Source organism: Anopheles cruzii, chromosome 3, assembly GCF_943734635.1.
Source record: "Anopheles cruzii chromosome 3, idAnoCruzAS_RS32_06, whole genome shotgun sequence".
Lineage (NCBI taxonomy): Eukaryota > Metazoa > Arthropoda > Insecta > Diptera > Culicidae > Anopheles > Anopheles cruzii.
The window spans coordinates 25,586,294-25,604,440 of record NC_069145.1 but is presented as its reverse complement, the minus strand read 5'-3'; the positions used below and the strand labels follow the sequence as shown (position 1 = coordinate 25,604,440).

At 46.7% G+C, this 18,147-nt stretch overlaps 1 protein-coding gene across 1 annotated transcript; it reads right to left on the bottom strand.

The window, feature by feature from the left end:
• Window positions 1–17,179: 17,179 nt before the first annotated feature.
• LOC128270116 (uncharacterized) lies at window positions 17,180–17,911 on the bottom strand. Its single transcript, XM_053007521.1, has one exon. It carries the CDS (start codon window positions 17,909–17,911, stop codon window positions 17,180–17,182), a length of 732 nt encoding a protein of 243 aa, XP_052863481.1.
• Window positions 17,912–18,147: the final 236 nt, after the last annotated feature.

The following is an 18,147-nucleotide window of genomic DNA, read 5'->3' as shown; positions in this document are numbered from 1 at the left end:
TTGAGCCATGAAACATATGGTTCCAGCGGGAGGTTAGCAAAGGCTAAAAACCGTAAAGGGGAACTTCTAAAGAATTATGGGTTTTTGAGAGTTTTCTTCCTTTTCGACAAGGTTGTGTGTGCATTTTCCATCTTGCAATCTTTTCTTATCAGCAACCCTGCACAGAGAATATGAGGCAACGAACTTAGGCATGCTTAGAGACCGTAATTTAAAAAAAATGTTCGCGATACCCGTACACATGTTTTACGCTCTTCTTTAAGTATTATGCTCTTCCTTAGGTGGCAACAGTGTTCCGTCTACCCTACGGGCGGTAGACTATTGGCGGGTGATTTAGCGCCCATGTAGCGCCCATGCGCTAAACATTCGCTTTTGAGTGGTGTGCTCGTTAGTTGGCCACTTCCTCCTATCGTGTTGCTAATTTTCTATTCTGCTGCTGTTGAAAAACTTTAAAAAATTGCAAATTGAATTAAATTAAAAAATATCAATAATGGTATGTGATAAATACCTAATATGTGCACTCTTTATAAAAGAGGAAGGGTAAAGGGAGAAACCACCATAAAACATCGTAGTACTTCCGTATTCGCTAGCTTATCCGAATAACCCTGTAGACTGGACTGAACCAATGAATTCGCGTCGTAGTGGTCGTAGTTTGAAGTTTCCTTCAAATATCGTAAACTTTATTGACAGACTCTTTTGAATGAATTTCAATTACACGAAGAGTTACCGTGATCGGCATAGAACAGTTACATAAAAAACGGTAGGAAATAAGGACCCTTCATGTTCTCTCGCCCAGAACAGAGGGGTTCTTGAAAGACGCATCATAATTTAAAGCTTACAGCCGTACGGTACTCATGACGCGTGGCATTAATCATATTTTATATTCCACGATAATGAATCTATTTATCATTTATAACAAACGAAAGAAAAAGCCGCGATAAAACCGCACGTCGCGCGTATATCACAGCCAAGAGGCGCGAAACGGTCTGCATCGTGAAAACGCGCGCAGGATTATGCGTCGGTGGATAATGATGCTTGCCCGGTGAACGAGTTCCGTTTTTTACGGCGCCGTATCCTGCCCTTGCAAGGCGCAAGGCTCTCGCCACCCAAGAAGGCCCATCAAAACAATGAAATATAGTGAACAGACCGTGTTAGCAAATTGCTAACGGCTTCGGTGCAGAAGGCGCGCAACACATAAGGAAAATGATAATCGAAATTTAGATAATACCTGGCCGATGATTTATTGGCCTGGCGGTGCACGGAATGGCCAGCATAATAACTCATTATGCCAAACTCTGGGGCACGGGTAATAGGCGGCTAGGCTAGGCTACATTCATCAGGCAGAAGTATGCCTTAAAATCGAATAAAGTCTTACAGGGCAGCTTCTTTGCCGTTGAAGCATTAGGTGATATTGGCGTGAGCAACCAATGTTTCTGCATCCCGCCACATGGTCATTTCAAGCGGATACGGTCCCACTTAACCGCTGAGTCGCATGGTGAGAGCGTGCTTCTTTGCATTGCGGGGTAGAATTAGTGACTTACGCAGGCCTTGCTCCCTACACGCAGATAGCGCTCAGAACGAGACATCGGGAACAAATGTAGAGGCAAAGGCAACGCAAAGGCGTACGTATGTGTGAAGGTTTCCCAACATCACTACAAAACAAGTTGAAGCAACAGATTTTCGGCCTGGGCCATGTTCGTTAAAATACCATTAAACTATCACAGAAACTGCTTCGAAAACAAATTCTACCGTTATCACAAACACTACCGCACAGTCGCGGATGTCAATATTTTGGTCGCCGTGATTTCAGGCAGATTGAAATGTATTTAAAAAAAAACAGCCGGAAAATGTGATCAATAATAAAACCAAAAAGTTCATTAATCCAAATCATATTGTTCCTCAAGCTCCAAATTAATAAAATGCAACCTTAAAATTATTACTAGATAATTTTTTCTTGGCTCCACTAACTGGCAACACCTCACGCATTTATGTTGGTGAGAACGCAAACAGTTCTTGGAATTTCACTAACGAACCTAGCCCAAACCAAAAACCTCTTACTCAACCTATATTGTAGTGAGCTGAGTGAAAACCAAACAAACTCTCATTTTTTCGAACCGAACTCGTAACTATTTTCGACGCGTAAACGTTGTGTACCTTTTTGGGTTTTTCGGTCGGTCGTTTTCGTTTTCAAATTCCTATCCTTCCATGTTCTTCTTTTATCGTTAGGTAGTGCGTGGCATCGTTTACATTAACGCACACTAACGCTGTGCAGCTATCGCTGTGTGCTTTCGTTTTACTGTTGCCAACGTCGAGCGTTGCTTCTTAGCTACTTTACATTCTTTTTTTGGCTTAGCTTCGGTTGCGATATGCGTTTTACGTGTTTGCTAAACACGGTACAAAAGTAAAATTTCAATGTAAATTTACAGTCGACTAGCATAATCGACTGCAAAATGTGTATAAATCGGTCAGTTAATTTCTCTTCGCCTTCGGCGCCAGTGATTTCTATGCTCTAGGCCGTTTTTTCGGACAATCTTCGGTCCGGTTTCCTCCGGTCTATGGTTTATGCGCATATTTTATCTCCGTGCAGCGTTTTGTTCCATACGATATTCAAGAAAACCCAATCTCTGTCCCGCCTTAGGGCATGTTGAATGATAGAGCGAGACAGCGCACTGGCGCATAATGCCCCTTCTGCGCAGCATGTGCACGATCGTTGCTCGCCGTCGGTACCAACACCAACAAGCACGTGCTCGTTGCAACTCACCGATTATGCTAGTGTTAGTGACAGAAGCATTGCCAGCGCGCAGCTTACTCGAGGAGCTGCCATTTCCAAAATCAAAACCAGATAGTCGGTCGCGCCGGAGGGTTCATGTTTTGTGCCCTCCGGTCTCATTGTGAAGTTAATAGAAATAGGGGCCCCATTGTGAAGTTTACATGAACTATGTGTTCGTGCGGCACAACTCGGTGTTATCGCTACATAAGTGATGCTTAAAGTGTATCTCCATGTTTAAAGTGTGTCCACGATGACGAAGTACTACCATGAAAATGGTAGTCGAAGCGCAACTGTGACTTGAATTACTATCGTGCACTGAGTGATCTGGAGTTCGCTACCCACCCAGAGAAGGTTGCTGCAAACTGCGTCTTCGTCTCAGTTGTGACTAACTTGTGAACAACGCTTCGAACATCAAATATTCAACTACACCAGGTAGAGCTGTTCGACAAACATTGTTCATTAACTTCAGTAACCATGCGGAGCGGACTTTATCTGATCGCTATCGTGTTCCTTTGTTACACAGACAAGCCCTACAAGCCCCGATTGTTACACAGAGTTCTACAGAGTTTCTGGTCACGCCACAGTTTGTGAATCTTATGTTTCTTTTCCTGCTTTCATCATGACCATGTACTCTGGACCTTGTGTTGATTATAGTTTTTATTTAGCTTATGTGACGTCATTTGTTTTTGGTCCTCATGTACGAAAACAATGCTAGCTATTTCATTGAATTGCTAATTTTTATTCAGTATCGGAGGTCGGGCGCGTCCGGTAGGTGCGGTTGCCGCAGGGAGAAGAGGAATGATCGGAGAACTCTCGTTGGCGGCCACGGAGAAAGAGAGGGCGCGTTGCATCGGTGACGCGATCGTTCGCGGTGGCTCGTGTCACATTTTCTGCGCGCCTGACAGGTGACAGCGCGCGTCGCTTGTTTCGAGCGCATGCTCGAACGCCGGTTGTCACCGCACCTACTTCTTCCTTTCGTCGCCTAGGTGGCGCGAGTGAAGTCGTCATGTGGTTCCCACACTTGTAAAGTTTAGGGCGATTCTTGTGCGTGCGAAGGTACGCACATCGCTGGCACTTCACAAAGAGACAACAATTCTCGTTCTCATGTTCTAATCGTATCTGGAGGTCCAAACCCCGTTGGATCTTTTGGTAATACGGATTAGGCCGCGTTCTATTTTAATCTTTATTTAAATCCCACCCATGGGTCCATATGGTTTCTTAGAACGCACGATACGGTTGCATCATGCAAGTGCATGAAGCTGTCTATGCTGGCCCACGCAGCGTTATCGATATTCTCCTACTCCTATCCTTCGCTAACCGTCGTAAAACGCAGTTAGCCTGCCTTGCGTTGGTCTAAACGCCGAAATACGGGAAACGGTCCCGTTCTCAACAATGCTGTTGCTGATGACAATCGCTTGAATTTCTGATAATATCATTACTATGGAACATCCTCGTCATTATTCCGCGGACATCCACCCCGCTATAGTGAAGCGGGTGTCCCACGAGATGCCCGGGCTGCTACCTCGATCATCTTGAGGGACCATCTCTTAGAAAAGGCGATTTCTAACTATTGTAAATTTTTTTTTCTTCTATTTATTTAGGCATCTGTAACGCGAATTGCAATAATGTGTAAATCAATAATAATCTACAATAATTAAATATCAAATACGTACCTAAGTTCCGGTGCCAAAGGTGCCCGATTGTCTCATCATTATCATCATCCTTGACTTCCTGCTCCTCCACTTTCCAGGACCCTTCGAACGCGATTCGGGGATCCTTGGGTATTCCAGCATACTTTGGGCTCAGTACGCACGTGATTTTTTGCATCACCAGCGGCACGTTGTACGGGCAATGTTCTGTCATAATGTTCGTCAAATGGCGTACCACCTCCACAATCTCCTTCCGCTCCTGCTCCGGGACAGATTCGAAAATTCGGCGGTCATTTTCGTCGATAGCCATGTTTGGCTCGCAGTCACTGGTGCGGATTTCGTTGTATCGATTCAAATCAAGATCACTGTTGAGTAGTAAACCTGGATCTTTTTATTGAACACAAAAATCATGATGCCTGAGTAGTTGCGTGCTAGAGAGATGATCGAAAGCATTTTTAGTGAACTTCAACTCTACGCGAGTTTTACTGCTTGAAAATGTTTCGTTTTTGAATTTGACCGTGCAGTTATTGAATGTTAAAACATAATTGCCTCGCAGCTTTCTGTTTTCCGGGCCACAATCCGATTCTAACAAGCCTTGTTTGGTGTTTGTTACCAGCAGGTGATTGTTGCCGATCCACCTCGCTTTACTGTTTCCCTCTCTTCGAACAATGCATTCACTACCCTGCCTTCAATAAGAGAGGAAATGCAGTTATCTTTAAACTCCTGTATATACGAGTTTAACTGTACGTATCGTTCAGGGTATAGTGTTTTGAATATTGAATTCCTATTTATGGTACGATATCGATTCCGCGGCTCGCGCCTACGAATTATTTCTACCTATTCTTTTGCCTCTGCCGGTATTTCGCCGGTAATATGCTGCTTCATGCTCCTTTTTCTTTCTGCCTACATTTCTGTCATGTCAATAGTTGACTTAGGAAAATTTGGACAATTTTATGTTGCTGTAATATGTAGGTTGGATTACAGCAAAAATCCGTGCTACATATCAATAGAATGTCCAGACCATGCCATTCGACCTCCTTCATTTTGAAACTACCTGCTCTGACATCTTCCTTGTGACTTCGAATTTATTTGGAATAGGCCTTATGGATCTCTGTTCTTGTCTCTATTTCTTTCCTCTCCTCTTTCTATCTCTTCTACTTTTCTCTCTAAGGCGCTTTTTCTCGCCTAGTTTTGACTCAAACTGAGTCTTCTAAATTCCACCTGGAGTCAACGTCGCCCCAGGCGAACTGCGAGACCACGGAATGAAACACTGACTACTCTGAGATGTTCGGTTTGACTGGCAACTCAATACTGCTCTTGTCGATCTAATAAGATGACGTTGTTCACTAGGTTTTCTAGCGCGTTTGCCATTTTTTTTTAATTGTTTTAGAATCTTTTCGAATCTTCTGGAGGTCATTTAAAAACTCCTGGTATACCTGTTCTGGCCTTCCATAATTCTCACATAAGTGTTGTATAATGCTCGGTACATTTTGCGAGGCCATCATCAATTGCTGTACGTTTTTTAAAGCCGCTTCGTACAACACTTGTTGCAGGCGATTCAAATTTTCTAAGTTGGTGAATGCCCCCCTAGTCGTGTCGACGAACGCCTGTTTAAAGTTTGGCCGTTCTTTCGGTTTGCCTCCAAATTTCGGCAAACGTATTAAAGCCTGTCTTTTCAGGTAAATCGTCCAGTTTAACCCCTCTGACTCTTCTTCGCACTGATATTTCTCAGTGCTTTAGTTAATTATTGGAGCTGCTTCTCCTGATTAGAGCAAATCTTCTGTACCAGATTTTCGCTAGAAGTTGATGCCTTTTCTTCGGCTAGTTGTTTTAACCGTTATAACTCGTTACTTATGCGTCGGCATTTAGCACAAAGGAATATCTCTTCTGTCGCACTCTGAACATGCCACCATATATTCATCCTTAGTATCGGGTTCATCGCACAATCAGCAACTGCTCCTGCTCCGTTCACTTAGAGTGTTTTCCCTCTACACGGTACTGGTTCGTTGGGTGAGCATAGGGCCTTACGGTGGGTCCGGGGCGTCTAGCTTCCGTTCGGAGTCGAAAGATTAACACAAGGTTGTTCGTTCTTCTCCGCCTCAGAATGAATATGTGATTGAATCGGACTGCTTGTCGCAGACTGACTGAGTACCGAGTGAGTCGGATCGACAGTAATTTTCGAACAACTTTTGTTGGCCCAATTGTTCGAAGAGTATTATTCTTACCACATCCATGAGATATGCATGTTCGGGGGTGTTGAACATGTTTTTAAATTTTCGCCCGACAGCTGCTCTCCTTTCATGCGGGATTCTTACTTTCCCCATTGCCACTTCAAACATTGTTTTCAGCCAATGATCTTTCTCTGTTTCCTTTTCGAAGGCCGTGTACATTTCGTTTCAGTGGTATCGTACATTTTATCAACGAATTCTTGATGGGTCCGCGGGGGTGATGGTTCGCCGTTTTCGTTGAAAAAGGACACCTGCCTACGGTATTTTTGACTGCGATTGCGTACGCGTACGCTTTTTCCTGGAATCGTGCACGGTTTTCTTGGCCACGTTTTCCCAAATTGCGGCATGCGTGTCGGCGGATGCGTGTTCTAGCGCGCGAGAGTTGACACACGGTTCGATCGAGAATGAATAGCCGCGTGCGCATTTCTTTTTTCCGTTCTCGTGTTTCCTCGTGTTTCATAAGGTGTCGCGTGGATTTCGTTTATCGAACTGTGACTATCACTAGACTAATTCATTGGCCTGGCATGTCGAGTACTGTGGTCTTTGCACGTTCACTAATTGTTCTTATGGCGACAGCACACCAACGTGAGTTCGTTCACTGACATTGTAGACCGCGCGCGACAACTCTACAATTTCCTCTCTGGAGCCACCATTTGTTAAGGAGCGGACATAACGTGCGAACGAGCATGGTCCAAAATGATCTCGCGTTCACTTACCAGTTCTGATCTATTTGTCAACGCCCTTAAAACCGTTTGTTAATCGACTCTTTTTGGCCTGGGACGGACAGGGCAGATGGGTACTACTACCTGACATTGGAGGCCTCGAGAGAAGATTAGTTTCCGACTATTAGAATTCCGATGGAGTGGTGCAAACGACTGTATGCAGTCAACATCCGGAAGGACCTCAGTAGCAGGATCAATCGGTTTAAGAGCAATAGTCTTAAGACCAAAGCGTTCCGTAGCCTAATGATAACTTATTTTATTCCACAATTTCTTCGCCTTGTATGGTACTTTTTCTTATGATTAAACTGTCCTTATCTCTTTCTTTCGATGCATCGCTTATCGGTGCTGGTTGAGGCAGTCGGTCGGTCGGTCGAGAACTGGGGCATCATGTCTGGAAGACAATCAATTGGAGTTCCCACTGATATAAGAATCCGGCTTCGTGGCGCCATAAACAGGGTTCTGTTTCCCATCTTGACTGGCATCTCATTGAAGCATCCCCCTCTTTCTATCCCTGGTTCACTAGGCTTTACGTAGGCCTTTATGCGTTTTGGATTCTCGAAAAACATCCACTTTTCATCGCCTGTTACAATTCGGTACAGGAAACTCTTTCTTTTCTCCTGCGCAAGCAGTAATTCGCAGATGGCTTTTCTTCTTTCAATGTCTATCTTTCAATTGATGTGGGACCCATTGCCTGGTATCTGGGGTTTTGATACCTATCGTGTTCGCGCCAGTTTTGGTATCTATTTCCTTGGTCCCTGTTAAACCGATTAGAGCGCTGATCAGTTTGTCTTGCGGCAAACACTTGTGAGCTTGTGTTGTTTGGTTGTCTGGTGTCATTTTCTATGACTTTTTGTACTGCATCACCGATCTTGGTGAATGTTCCTGCTTTTAGGATTATTTTTGTTTCTGCATTTTTTGTACCACCTATGAGGGTTTCGATCCCCTTTTTCGTGGCCAGACTGTGTGCCATTTCACTAGGAATCTTTTCCTATCGTTACTTCGCGTTACTTTTTTTGCGCTCGAGCTGCGTCATACGTAGAATCTTACTCATCTTATCTAATCATCATCTAATCTTATCCACCTCCGGCGTCCAGTGAAGAACGCTTACTCCAATAAATACCGGCAGAGACCGGGCTTTCGCGTCATTTTGCCGTTAGCCTCTGGCACGGTCTCTGCACCGTATATCCTACGGACCGTTCTAAGTGTTGCTCTTTGAGTTCTTTCTTCGAGTGGTTCAGCTAAGAGAGTGATAGCGTTATAGGCTTGTTCGCTCTCTCCTTTTGCCTTTCTTAAGGCAGCTTTCCCAATTATCTTATTCTCTCCGAGGTCGTAATTGGCTTAGCTTGATGGTTAGAATGTCCATACAAAAATATTTTCTTTGTTTATGTTAAACTAATTTTTGTTCGATTTACACTTTCTTTTTCATTGATTTGACCCCCTTAAATATAACCTTTCTGTGCCTCCCGTGAGGCTTCCCGTAGGGTGCTTTTAAATGTTTAGGTTTAGTTCCCTATCTTTTTGCGCACATTTCTTGAATATGACTATCGTTCCCTTTTTTACTAAGGCTAGGGATTCTTTCTCTGGTGCCTTGATCATTCGGAGCGTCAAGTTCTTTAAGGCATATAACTTCGATTCTTGCTCCTTACCTTTATAAATCCATTGCACGTAACGTTTCGTGTATTGGATTCTGGTGTACAGCCGCTGCTGCTTCCTAGTCGGGTGGTTTTCTTCGCCGCAGTCGAGCTCTTCCTTCAACTCGTTGTAGACATCTGAGGCCGCCTGGCGCTCATCGGGGACTTCCTGCTCTTCGCTGCGGGTGTCGAATGCGTACGGTGAGCTCATGGTTCTTCTCTGAACCTTTTACACTTCCACCACTTGCTTTTATACACCATATTTTTGCACTGTGTGTGTCTTTTTTCACTCACTACGGTTTTTGGCAACGGGGAAAAATTTGTTGTCCTTTATTTTTCATCGTTTGCTACTCAGCATTCTTAACACTTGGGTAACTAGTCAAAAATCTAGCCTCCATAACCACAGCCGGGTTTCTTCGCATTGGTTCACGAGGGCTACCAACAGGTCATGGACCAGTGTGGTTCTTAACGTCGCGCGTTGTCCGGTTTCGTACAAGTCTTTTAGCAACACTGTTTTGGCAATTAGACGGGTGCTGCTCCACTTTATCTTTTGTTCATACTGCTCTCGTAGTTCGTTTCCTAGCACTTTTAACATCGCTATTGCTTCATACGCTAGTTCACGGTTTGCCGCGTCCCAGTCGGCGGGATCCATGTTTTTGCTAATCTTTGGGAATGTCTATGACAGTGGGTCGTCTATTATTTTGGCAACTCGTATGCCTTCAATGCTTTGCTGCGCGCGTATTTTTGCATTACGTTGAATATTATTTTGAACACTTTGTGTGCCACGAGTAGGCATAGTATCGCGAGGATTATGTTTAGTTTTAGCTCATGCGCTTCGTGCTGCTCTGTGTGTATTTCCTGGTTTTGTATAATGACTAAATCATTTTCGCCACTCGCATTGGCTTCAGGTTTCGAGCCTCCCTTACCCATTGCGGTAGGTAACAAAAAACTATTGGTCCGCTATGATTCACTTTTTCACACAGTGTTTTTTTTTTCCACTCTTCACTTCGGTCGCGTATTGATGTAGGTCGTGTCGCACTTCGTTGTCGGTCACTTTATGACACTATCGCTGTCTCACTTACACCAATACTCGGTCACGGTCGCCATGTCACATACGCTGGTCGACTCGCTCTCTCTGTCTTACCTGGCCGTCGACACATCTTTAGCGTTTTGAGCACTATTTTTATTTTTAATCAGGGAGTTAATACTATTTTTGTGAAAGCGAATGAACCTGATGGTCGTTGATGTTTCTGAATTCGAATTGTTATCGCCTAGATGGCGCTAGTTGTATTAAAATCGAATAGCATCACGATCGATGGTCGCTACACATCGTATGGTCGGTTCGGAAGCGGAGTGGTGTCGCGCTGGTGTGCGCGGCTACGGTGGATTAGGGGCGTCCGTTGGCGCCTCGCTTGGAGCGCGTTTCTCGCAAACTGGTTATTATATCTTGACACTGCGGTGGCTGGTTATAGACTGATATTTATTTGGACGTATCATCGTATCGTAACTTAACACTAACACAACTACTATATCCTATAATACACTACACTGGTTATGCTGACCGGACAGCATGAGGGAAAGACACTTAGGGGTGCGTTCCCTCTACACGGTACACCTATGTTGGGATAGTATAGAGCCTTACGGTGGGTCCAGGGCGTCTAGCTTCCGTGGGGAGTGAGAAGAGTAAAACACGAAGTCGTTGGATACGTCTCAGGATCAATCTCTGATCTATGTCGAAATTCTAACTTTATTTATACTGATTTTTAGTGCGTTCCAGGGGTCTGTCTTTCTTATAAGTTAACAAGTGTTTTTCATATGGGTGGTCTGTTTTAACTATGGTCTGCTCCGGTTACAGTTTGGTACATGTTTTTAGTTTCGACTGCTCCGGTTACAGTTGCGTTGCGCTGACTCGGGCCGTTGCGTCCTGCGCCTATGATGTCGGGTGGCGGATGAGTGGCTGCTTACACGGGTTTACTTCGGGACTGAATTTTGATCCTAACTCTAGCATTGTTTATATATATCTGTTTGCTTAGAATTTCCTTACTTCTTTCTTTGTAACCTTATCCTAATGTACCTTTATCCAACTTTGGGATGTCTCTGGTCCTTCTTGCTTAGGAGATTGATCCTGTCTATCTTCCGTACGTTTTTTCGGTTCTGCCTGTTCTTCCGTTATCGTTGTCTCCTCGTCGTTTGTCTCTTTACTTTCTTCTTCTCTCTTTACGTCGTTTGTCTCTTTACTGACGGTACTCCTTCCTCCAGTGTTTCCAGAATTGCTGCACCAGAAGTGGCATCCTTTGGACGTTGCTCAAGGAAACTGGCTTCGTTCCTTCGTTCGTTCGTTCAGGCAAAGCGAGTAGAGACGAACCCTCTAGGAAATGTGCAAGTGTCAGCGCAACAAGGTCGTTGTGATCGTTTGACAGGGGCAGCAAGGGGTGAGAGTTAATTGCTGCCTTAATCTGGTGAAGCGCGCCGATCCTCTACACTAGTGGTCTAAGGCGAAGAAATTGACGTTTTCACTGTCACTTGAGTTTTGACTGAGTATTCTAAATTCCGCCTGGAGTAGAAGACCTTGGCGAGTACCTTCGTGAAGGCCTCACAGAGCCTTTCGATCGGGTCTTCCGATTGTTTCTGTTTCTCTGCACTTCCTTCCTGCACTTTTCGTGCCTTTGCTTCAATTATTTTCTGTTCGATGATGATGCACTTTACACACACGAATAGTTCGTCCTCAGTTGGTTTTTTTGCTATGTTAGCGCACGATGGGTGAAACCATTGCTCGCACCCATCGCACCGTGCCATATAATCGTCTTTCTCATCTGAGTCCTCGCAGAGAGCACAACTGCCGTTGGTTTTCATCGTGAACTTAACTAAGTACGGGTCCGCCATACGCAATGGCCACCGTACGATGTATACACTTGCTTGCACGGGTCCGCCACACTTACGCACCTACGCTCTCCCGCTCTCTGGCTCTCAAAAACCGTCTCGCTCACTAAGTCAGACAAATGGCGCCCATTGGGAAGAATGGGAGAGAAGAGTGGCACTCTGCAAAAATCCACTTGGTCCTCTCTGCACTTTAACGGACTACTCCTGCGCGGGCTTTTTCTACTCACTAAACAAGAAAGATCATGTCTCTACTGACGCCAACTTTTTTTTCAGGTTAGGGATACGAAAAAGGAACGCACTTTCTGGGCACTTTTTCACTTTTCCTATCATCTATGCGCTTTGTCAAATTTTTAGACACTAGAAACCGTTCCTACTTTTCGCACACCGGTATATTAAAAACGCTCCTATCTTTATCAAATTACCGGACACTAGAAAACCGTTCCCACTTTCAGCACTTTCCCACACTTATAAAAGCTTCTAGAAGCTTCAACCTTCTGCACACTGCACCTTCCAACACCTTTAAGCGTTCCTATCACCTGCACACCGACTTATGAAACCGTTCCTATTTACTTTATTCCGAGAATCCCGAAAAAGGCCGAGCCGGTAGCGTTCCGATCCGGGGCGGCAACAATGCATCTTTTCCGGTACGGGCCATTGTTCTGTCACGAAAAACAGCAGCACAGGCACAGATGCAATGCATAGGCACACAGGCACAAGTAATAGCACAAGTAAAAGTAGCACAGGCACAGAGGAACCGATTTCCAGGAAAAACGCAAGTGATGATCTCTCGAAGGAGTCGCGATTTACGGTTTTTCTTGGCACTAAGTGGCTTACCACCACCGCATGGAAACACTTTTATATTCACACGCGAGTACTCCGCGCGGTTTTCTTGCAGATTTAATGCACAATCGGTTTTTACCGGTCGAGAGTACGACTGGTGCACTGCTTGGCGCATAGCTGCTGCATGATTTCTGTTCCATATTTATACTGTTGGGTTACACTTCCAACCATGCTTATTATGTTTTGCCACTGATCCGTTGCTTGTGACGATGATGATACATCTGCGACGTCGATTTCAGACTCGCTGTCTGAGTTCTCATCGATCATCGTGCATTCCGAGTCGCTGTCTGAGTCAGAGCTGTGAAGCTCGATCGGCGGGTATTCCGGGTCGTCGGATTTATCATATCGGCGCCGTTTGGACCGGCTTCGGGGTCTGGGCATTCCGTTTCCGACTCGCTAGCGATCGACAAAGCTTCTGGAGCTTCCTTTCGCTGCTTTCGGGACGCCAGGCGCGCTGACCGTCGCATTTTGGATTCCATTTCTTAATAAAGAGATAGAAGAACGGATGATGATTTTTAAACGATATTTCACGATGTTTGCAACAAAACACGATGGATTAACACGATATACGATGGGTTTGATACGAGCTGAAATGCGCAGATGAGAGCTGTTAAACGCGAATGCCCTAAGCGTCACTGAGGAGCTCCTTTTATACCTCATCCCGTTCTCGGCGTTACCCCTCAGTGACGACGCCTCGATCCCTGAGTGACAACGCCCCGATCCCTGAGTGACAACGCCCCGATCCCTGAGTGGCACCGATCGCTGAGTGGCGCCCGATCGCTGAGTGGCGCCGCCCTGTCGCCTACTCGATGCGCAGACGGATCACTCGCCGCGGCGTAAATAGCGAGTTCTCGCGCGTTCTGCTTCTTTCGCGCGCTCGACGTCGATCCGTCCGCAACAAAAACACTGACTACTCTGAGCTGTTCGTGTCGGTACTGCCACGGAACTGCCACGAACGTAGCGTTGCACACCTGTTTTTATTCGGGGTTCGTATTTATACTAAATCTGTCGATTCCGCGACGTACGCAGTCCAAAGATCCCTACTCAAGTGTTTGTCATTATAAACTCAACGGATTTCATGCGTCGACACGCGTTACCTCATTTCGTCATTCTTAGGGCTTAGGCTTTCGTGACACTGGCCTACTTTTATTCGATCACCTGGCTGATCGGTGGACGATCAGAGTTTAAATACAGCATGTCGTCGCTTAATTCGCTTATCACTTTACCACAATCGCTCCAACAGCAGTATAAAATGTACGTCGCCATATAATGTATGATGGCTAGGCGGGCCCTATAATGTACGTCGGCTGACGCCTATTCTAATGGCCCGAGGTTGGGGCATACCGCGTGAAGAAAACACACTCGCTGGTGGCGTGCGTTGGTGGCGAGCGTGTCCAACTTTGTCGAGGTTGGCGTCGGCACGTTGTGGACTGGTTCGAATGTGAACGAGCGTCGAGCGTTCCAGCTGCCGGTTGGCGCGGTACCGGAGTCCGCGTCCTCGGTGTGTGTGTGCATCGATTGCACACGTCGACGCAAGTCGCTGGAAGATTCTGGTGCGCACGGTCCTTGTGCGTGCTACGATTACTCTTGTCGACGCAAGTCGCTGGTGCGCACAGTCCCTGTGTGTGCTATACTGGGTGCACTTCTTGGCTGGACGATGAAGCTGACCGGACAGCCGTGAGGAAAACACTTAGAGTGTTTTACCTCTACACGGTACTTATCGTTGGGAGAGTGCAAGCCTTACCCTGGAGGGGGGACAGAGCACTTCCGTATTCCGGAGCAAAGGAGGAGATATCTTAAACTCAACAAAGTTGTCAGTCTCATCTCCGCCTTCAGACTGAATTTCTGTTGGCGATCGGCTCTTTATTTATACCCATTTTTGGTAACTCATTAGCGTTTTAGAACTCATGGTTTTTGGCGGCAGAAAATTAGCTCACGACCACAGTGATAATTACATTTTGGCGCCTTGCTATTTTCGGACATTTTGGCGCTTTGATATTTTCTGACAGTTTTCTGGTTTTGACGTTTGATGTTGTATAACGGTTTCAAATGTTTTGGCGTTTGACAATTTGAATAGTTTAGGGGTTTGGCGGTTGGTTTTTGTTCTGCATCTAATTACAATACAATACATGATTACGCTGTTTAGCAGATATGCTACAGCAGGATAGTTTTATATTTCCTGATAACGTTTCGACTAACAATGTGCCGCGCATTCCAAGGTGTTTACTAAACTCTCTGACTTTGGGGCTTCACATAATGCAGTTCAGTAAACATGGTTTTCATCAACCTGGAGCACGCCGTCCATCACGTACAGTTTCGCCACGTGCCCATTTTAGGACTCCGTCAAAATTGCCAGCAAATTGAACCAACACACACACACAGAGAACCACTTTTGATCTAGGACTACTGTAATTAAACTAAAGAAAACGCACTTTTCACAAGTACTGCGCGCCATGCTTCAACAGGAACCGATACTAAAAACTCACTTCATACAAAAACATACATCTATTTGCTCACAAATTTATATAAATCGCGGCCTTTCTGTAGCAAAAACCCCTGAAAGTTCAACGCTTAGGAGTCTATTTTGATGGTGTAAGACACCTAATTTATTACGCTGTATCACAATTTATCACGCTGTATCACTTGATCGACGATGAGAAGAAAGAGCCTGAGCGGCCGCGTGCACGCTCTTTTATCTACCATGAATGCTGTCAGTGCCAGCCGCGTGCCGGCACCCACACACTCGCGCACCTGCCCAGACAGCCGCGCCTGAGCAGGGTTGACTCAACCCCATGCGCAGGCACAGGGTTGAGTCGGGTCGCTACACTACTCCCTTTCTAGCCGAAAAACCGGGCTAGCGGAAACGTCGGGGGAAGTGCACGTGCCGGCCAGAACGGGTAATTTTCGGCGATATCTTTTCCGGTTGTCGAGCTGGCCAGCAGCAGGAAGACACCAAGGCAGTAAGACAGGAAGACACCAAGACAGCAAGACAGCAAGACAGCAAGACACCAAGACAGGAAGACACCAAGACAGCAAGACAGCAAGACACCAAGGCAGTAAGACAGGAAGACACCAAGACAGCAAGACAGCAAGACAGCAAGACAGCAAGACAGCAAGACAGCAAGACAGCAAGACAGCAAGACAGCAAGACACCAAGACAGGAAGACACCAAGACAGTAAGACAGCAAGTCACCAAGACAGGAAGTCACGCAGACAGGAAGTCACGCAGACAGGAAGTCACGCAGACAGGAAGTCACACACACAGGAAGTCACGCAGACAGGAAGTCACGCAGACAGGAAGTCACGCAGACAGGAAGTCACGCAGACAGGAAGTCACGCAGACAGGAAGTCACGCAGACAAGAAGTCACGCAGACAGGAAGTCACGCAGACAGGAAGTCACGCAGACAAGAAGTCACCCAGACAGGAAGTCACGCAGACAGGAAGTCACGCAGACAGGAAGTCACGCAGACAGCAGGTCACCCAGACAGGAAGTCACGCAGACAGGTCACGCGTATTACTTTTTAACCATAGTGCACTTATTTGTAAACATTACACCATTTTCTAGTTTTCTTCTACCTGCCGGTTGGGGCGATGCGCTTCTCCTACTCCGGGTTTCAGGGTTTCCGGGTTCGCTGTTTCCGCCGGCTTGTCCATCGTGGACCATGAAATTTGCACCGCACGAAATTTGAAATGAACGAAATGAAATTTCACTTCCAAACATTCCAAAACTCCGCTCGAATGTTCATTTTCACCCACCGCAACTGCAACTTGCAACTTTCCGCAACCTCGTCACTTTTACCGCAACATACTCGTGAGCAACGCACTACGGATGGCGATGGCAAACGGGAAAAATGGCATCATCGGTCGATCATTCCTGCGTCTGGGTTGTCAGCAAACGGCCGCACGGTGGAAGAGGTCTACCAGCGAGGATCATCTGCACCACTGTTGGGGCTGGTGGATAGTGGCTGGTGGAGCGACGAGCCGGTGAAGATGCACAAAGCATCGTACAATCTTCCGATATGCCGATTGAAGCTGTGTGTGTATGGGTGCACGGCGGTCTAAGGATCCTGCAAAACTCTCCAATGTGGAAAACACTTACTTCTTTTCACGATCGGGCGGACTGACGAACCTAAGACTTAAATGATGTTACTCGTCGAAGGTTTCAACTTAACAATCAGCACCCGACGACGTTCCGTCGACTTTATTACATATATATATCTCACAGAGATTTTTGGTCGCCTCCCCTCCTCAGTACACGCATGCTTCATTTATGCTATCCTATTCTCTCACGCTTTCTCCAATGTTTTCTCAACTTTGCCCTTAGTGTGGTTTTCCGGGTCCGAGCTTCCAAGGGCCTGGCAAGGTCTCGTTCGCAGTTGGCGCGTTCGCTGACCCATCTCGTAACGGTTCTTCCAGCTAGGGTGTGTTATTGTTTTTCTTGTCGCGATGTTACGGTTTGTTTTAGCTTGCCGCTCTCCCCTTCCTCCTGGCGGCTGGCCCGGTTGTCGTTGCCGTCTTCTCGTGGATACCCGCTTGGTAGGCCGGCTTCAAACGGTCGATTGATATGCTCGTCGGGGTGCCATTCAAGTCCACGGTGTAGTATTTGGCCTGGCGTCGCAGTACTGCATACGAGCCGCGATACGGCGGGGTTAGCGATGGTCGTACGGAATCGTCCCGCACGAACACCCGCTTGGCGTTCTCGAGGTCCTCGTGGACGAACACTTGTTGGCGGCCGTGCCAGTCCGTGTCGCGCGCCCGTACTCGTTTCATGGCCTTCCGGAGCTCGCTGAGGAACTCGGAGGGGGGGTCGCTGGAGGCATTCGTTGGTTCCGCGACAAATTCCGATGGGATCGTCAGGGTGGTCCCATACACTAGCTCCGCGGGGGCCGCTTTTAAGCCGTCCTTGTAGGCCGTCCGCAGCCCGAGCAGGATCATCGGCAGGTGCTCAGTCCAGTGTTGGGGGTCGCGGTACATGATCGCTGCCTTCAAGGTTCGATGCCAGCGCTCGATGAGCCCGTTGCTCTGAGGGTGGTAGGCTGTCGTCCGCAGGTGAGCCGCGCCCACTATTTTGAGGAGCTCGTTGAATAGCCTCGACTCGAATTGGCGCCCTTGGTCCGTCGTTATGTTCTGCGGCACCCCGAAACGTGCGATCCAATTTGTTACAAGCGCCTGGGCGACGACTGGCGCTGTCATGTCGGGCAGAGGGATCGCCTCCGGCCACCTGGTAAATCTGTCTATGATCGTCAGACAGTATCGGTGGCTATTGCTGGGCGGTAATGGCCCCACCAGGTCGATGTTGATATGGCGAAAACGTCCTGTCGTCAAGGGGAAACGCTGCAGAGGCGACTTCGTGTGCCTCGTAATCTTGGATCGCTGGCACTGGATGCACTCCCGCGCGTAGCGGGCGGAGTCTTGGCGGTTGTTTGGCA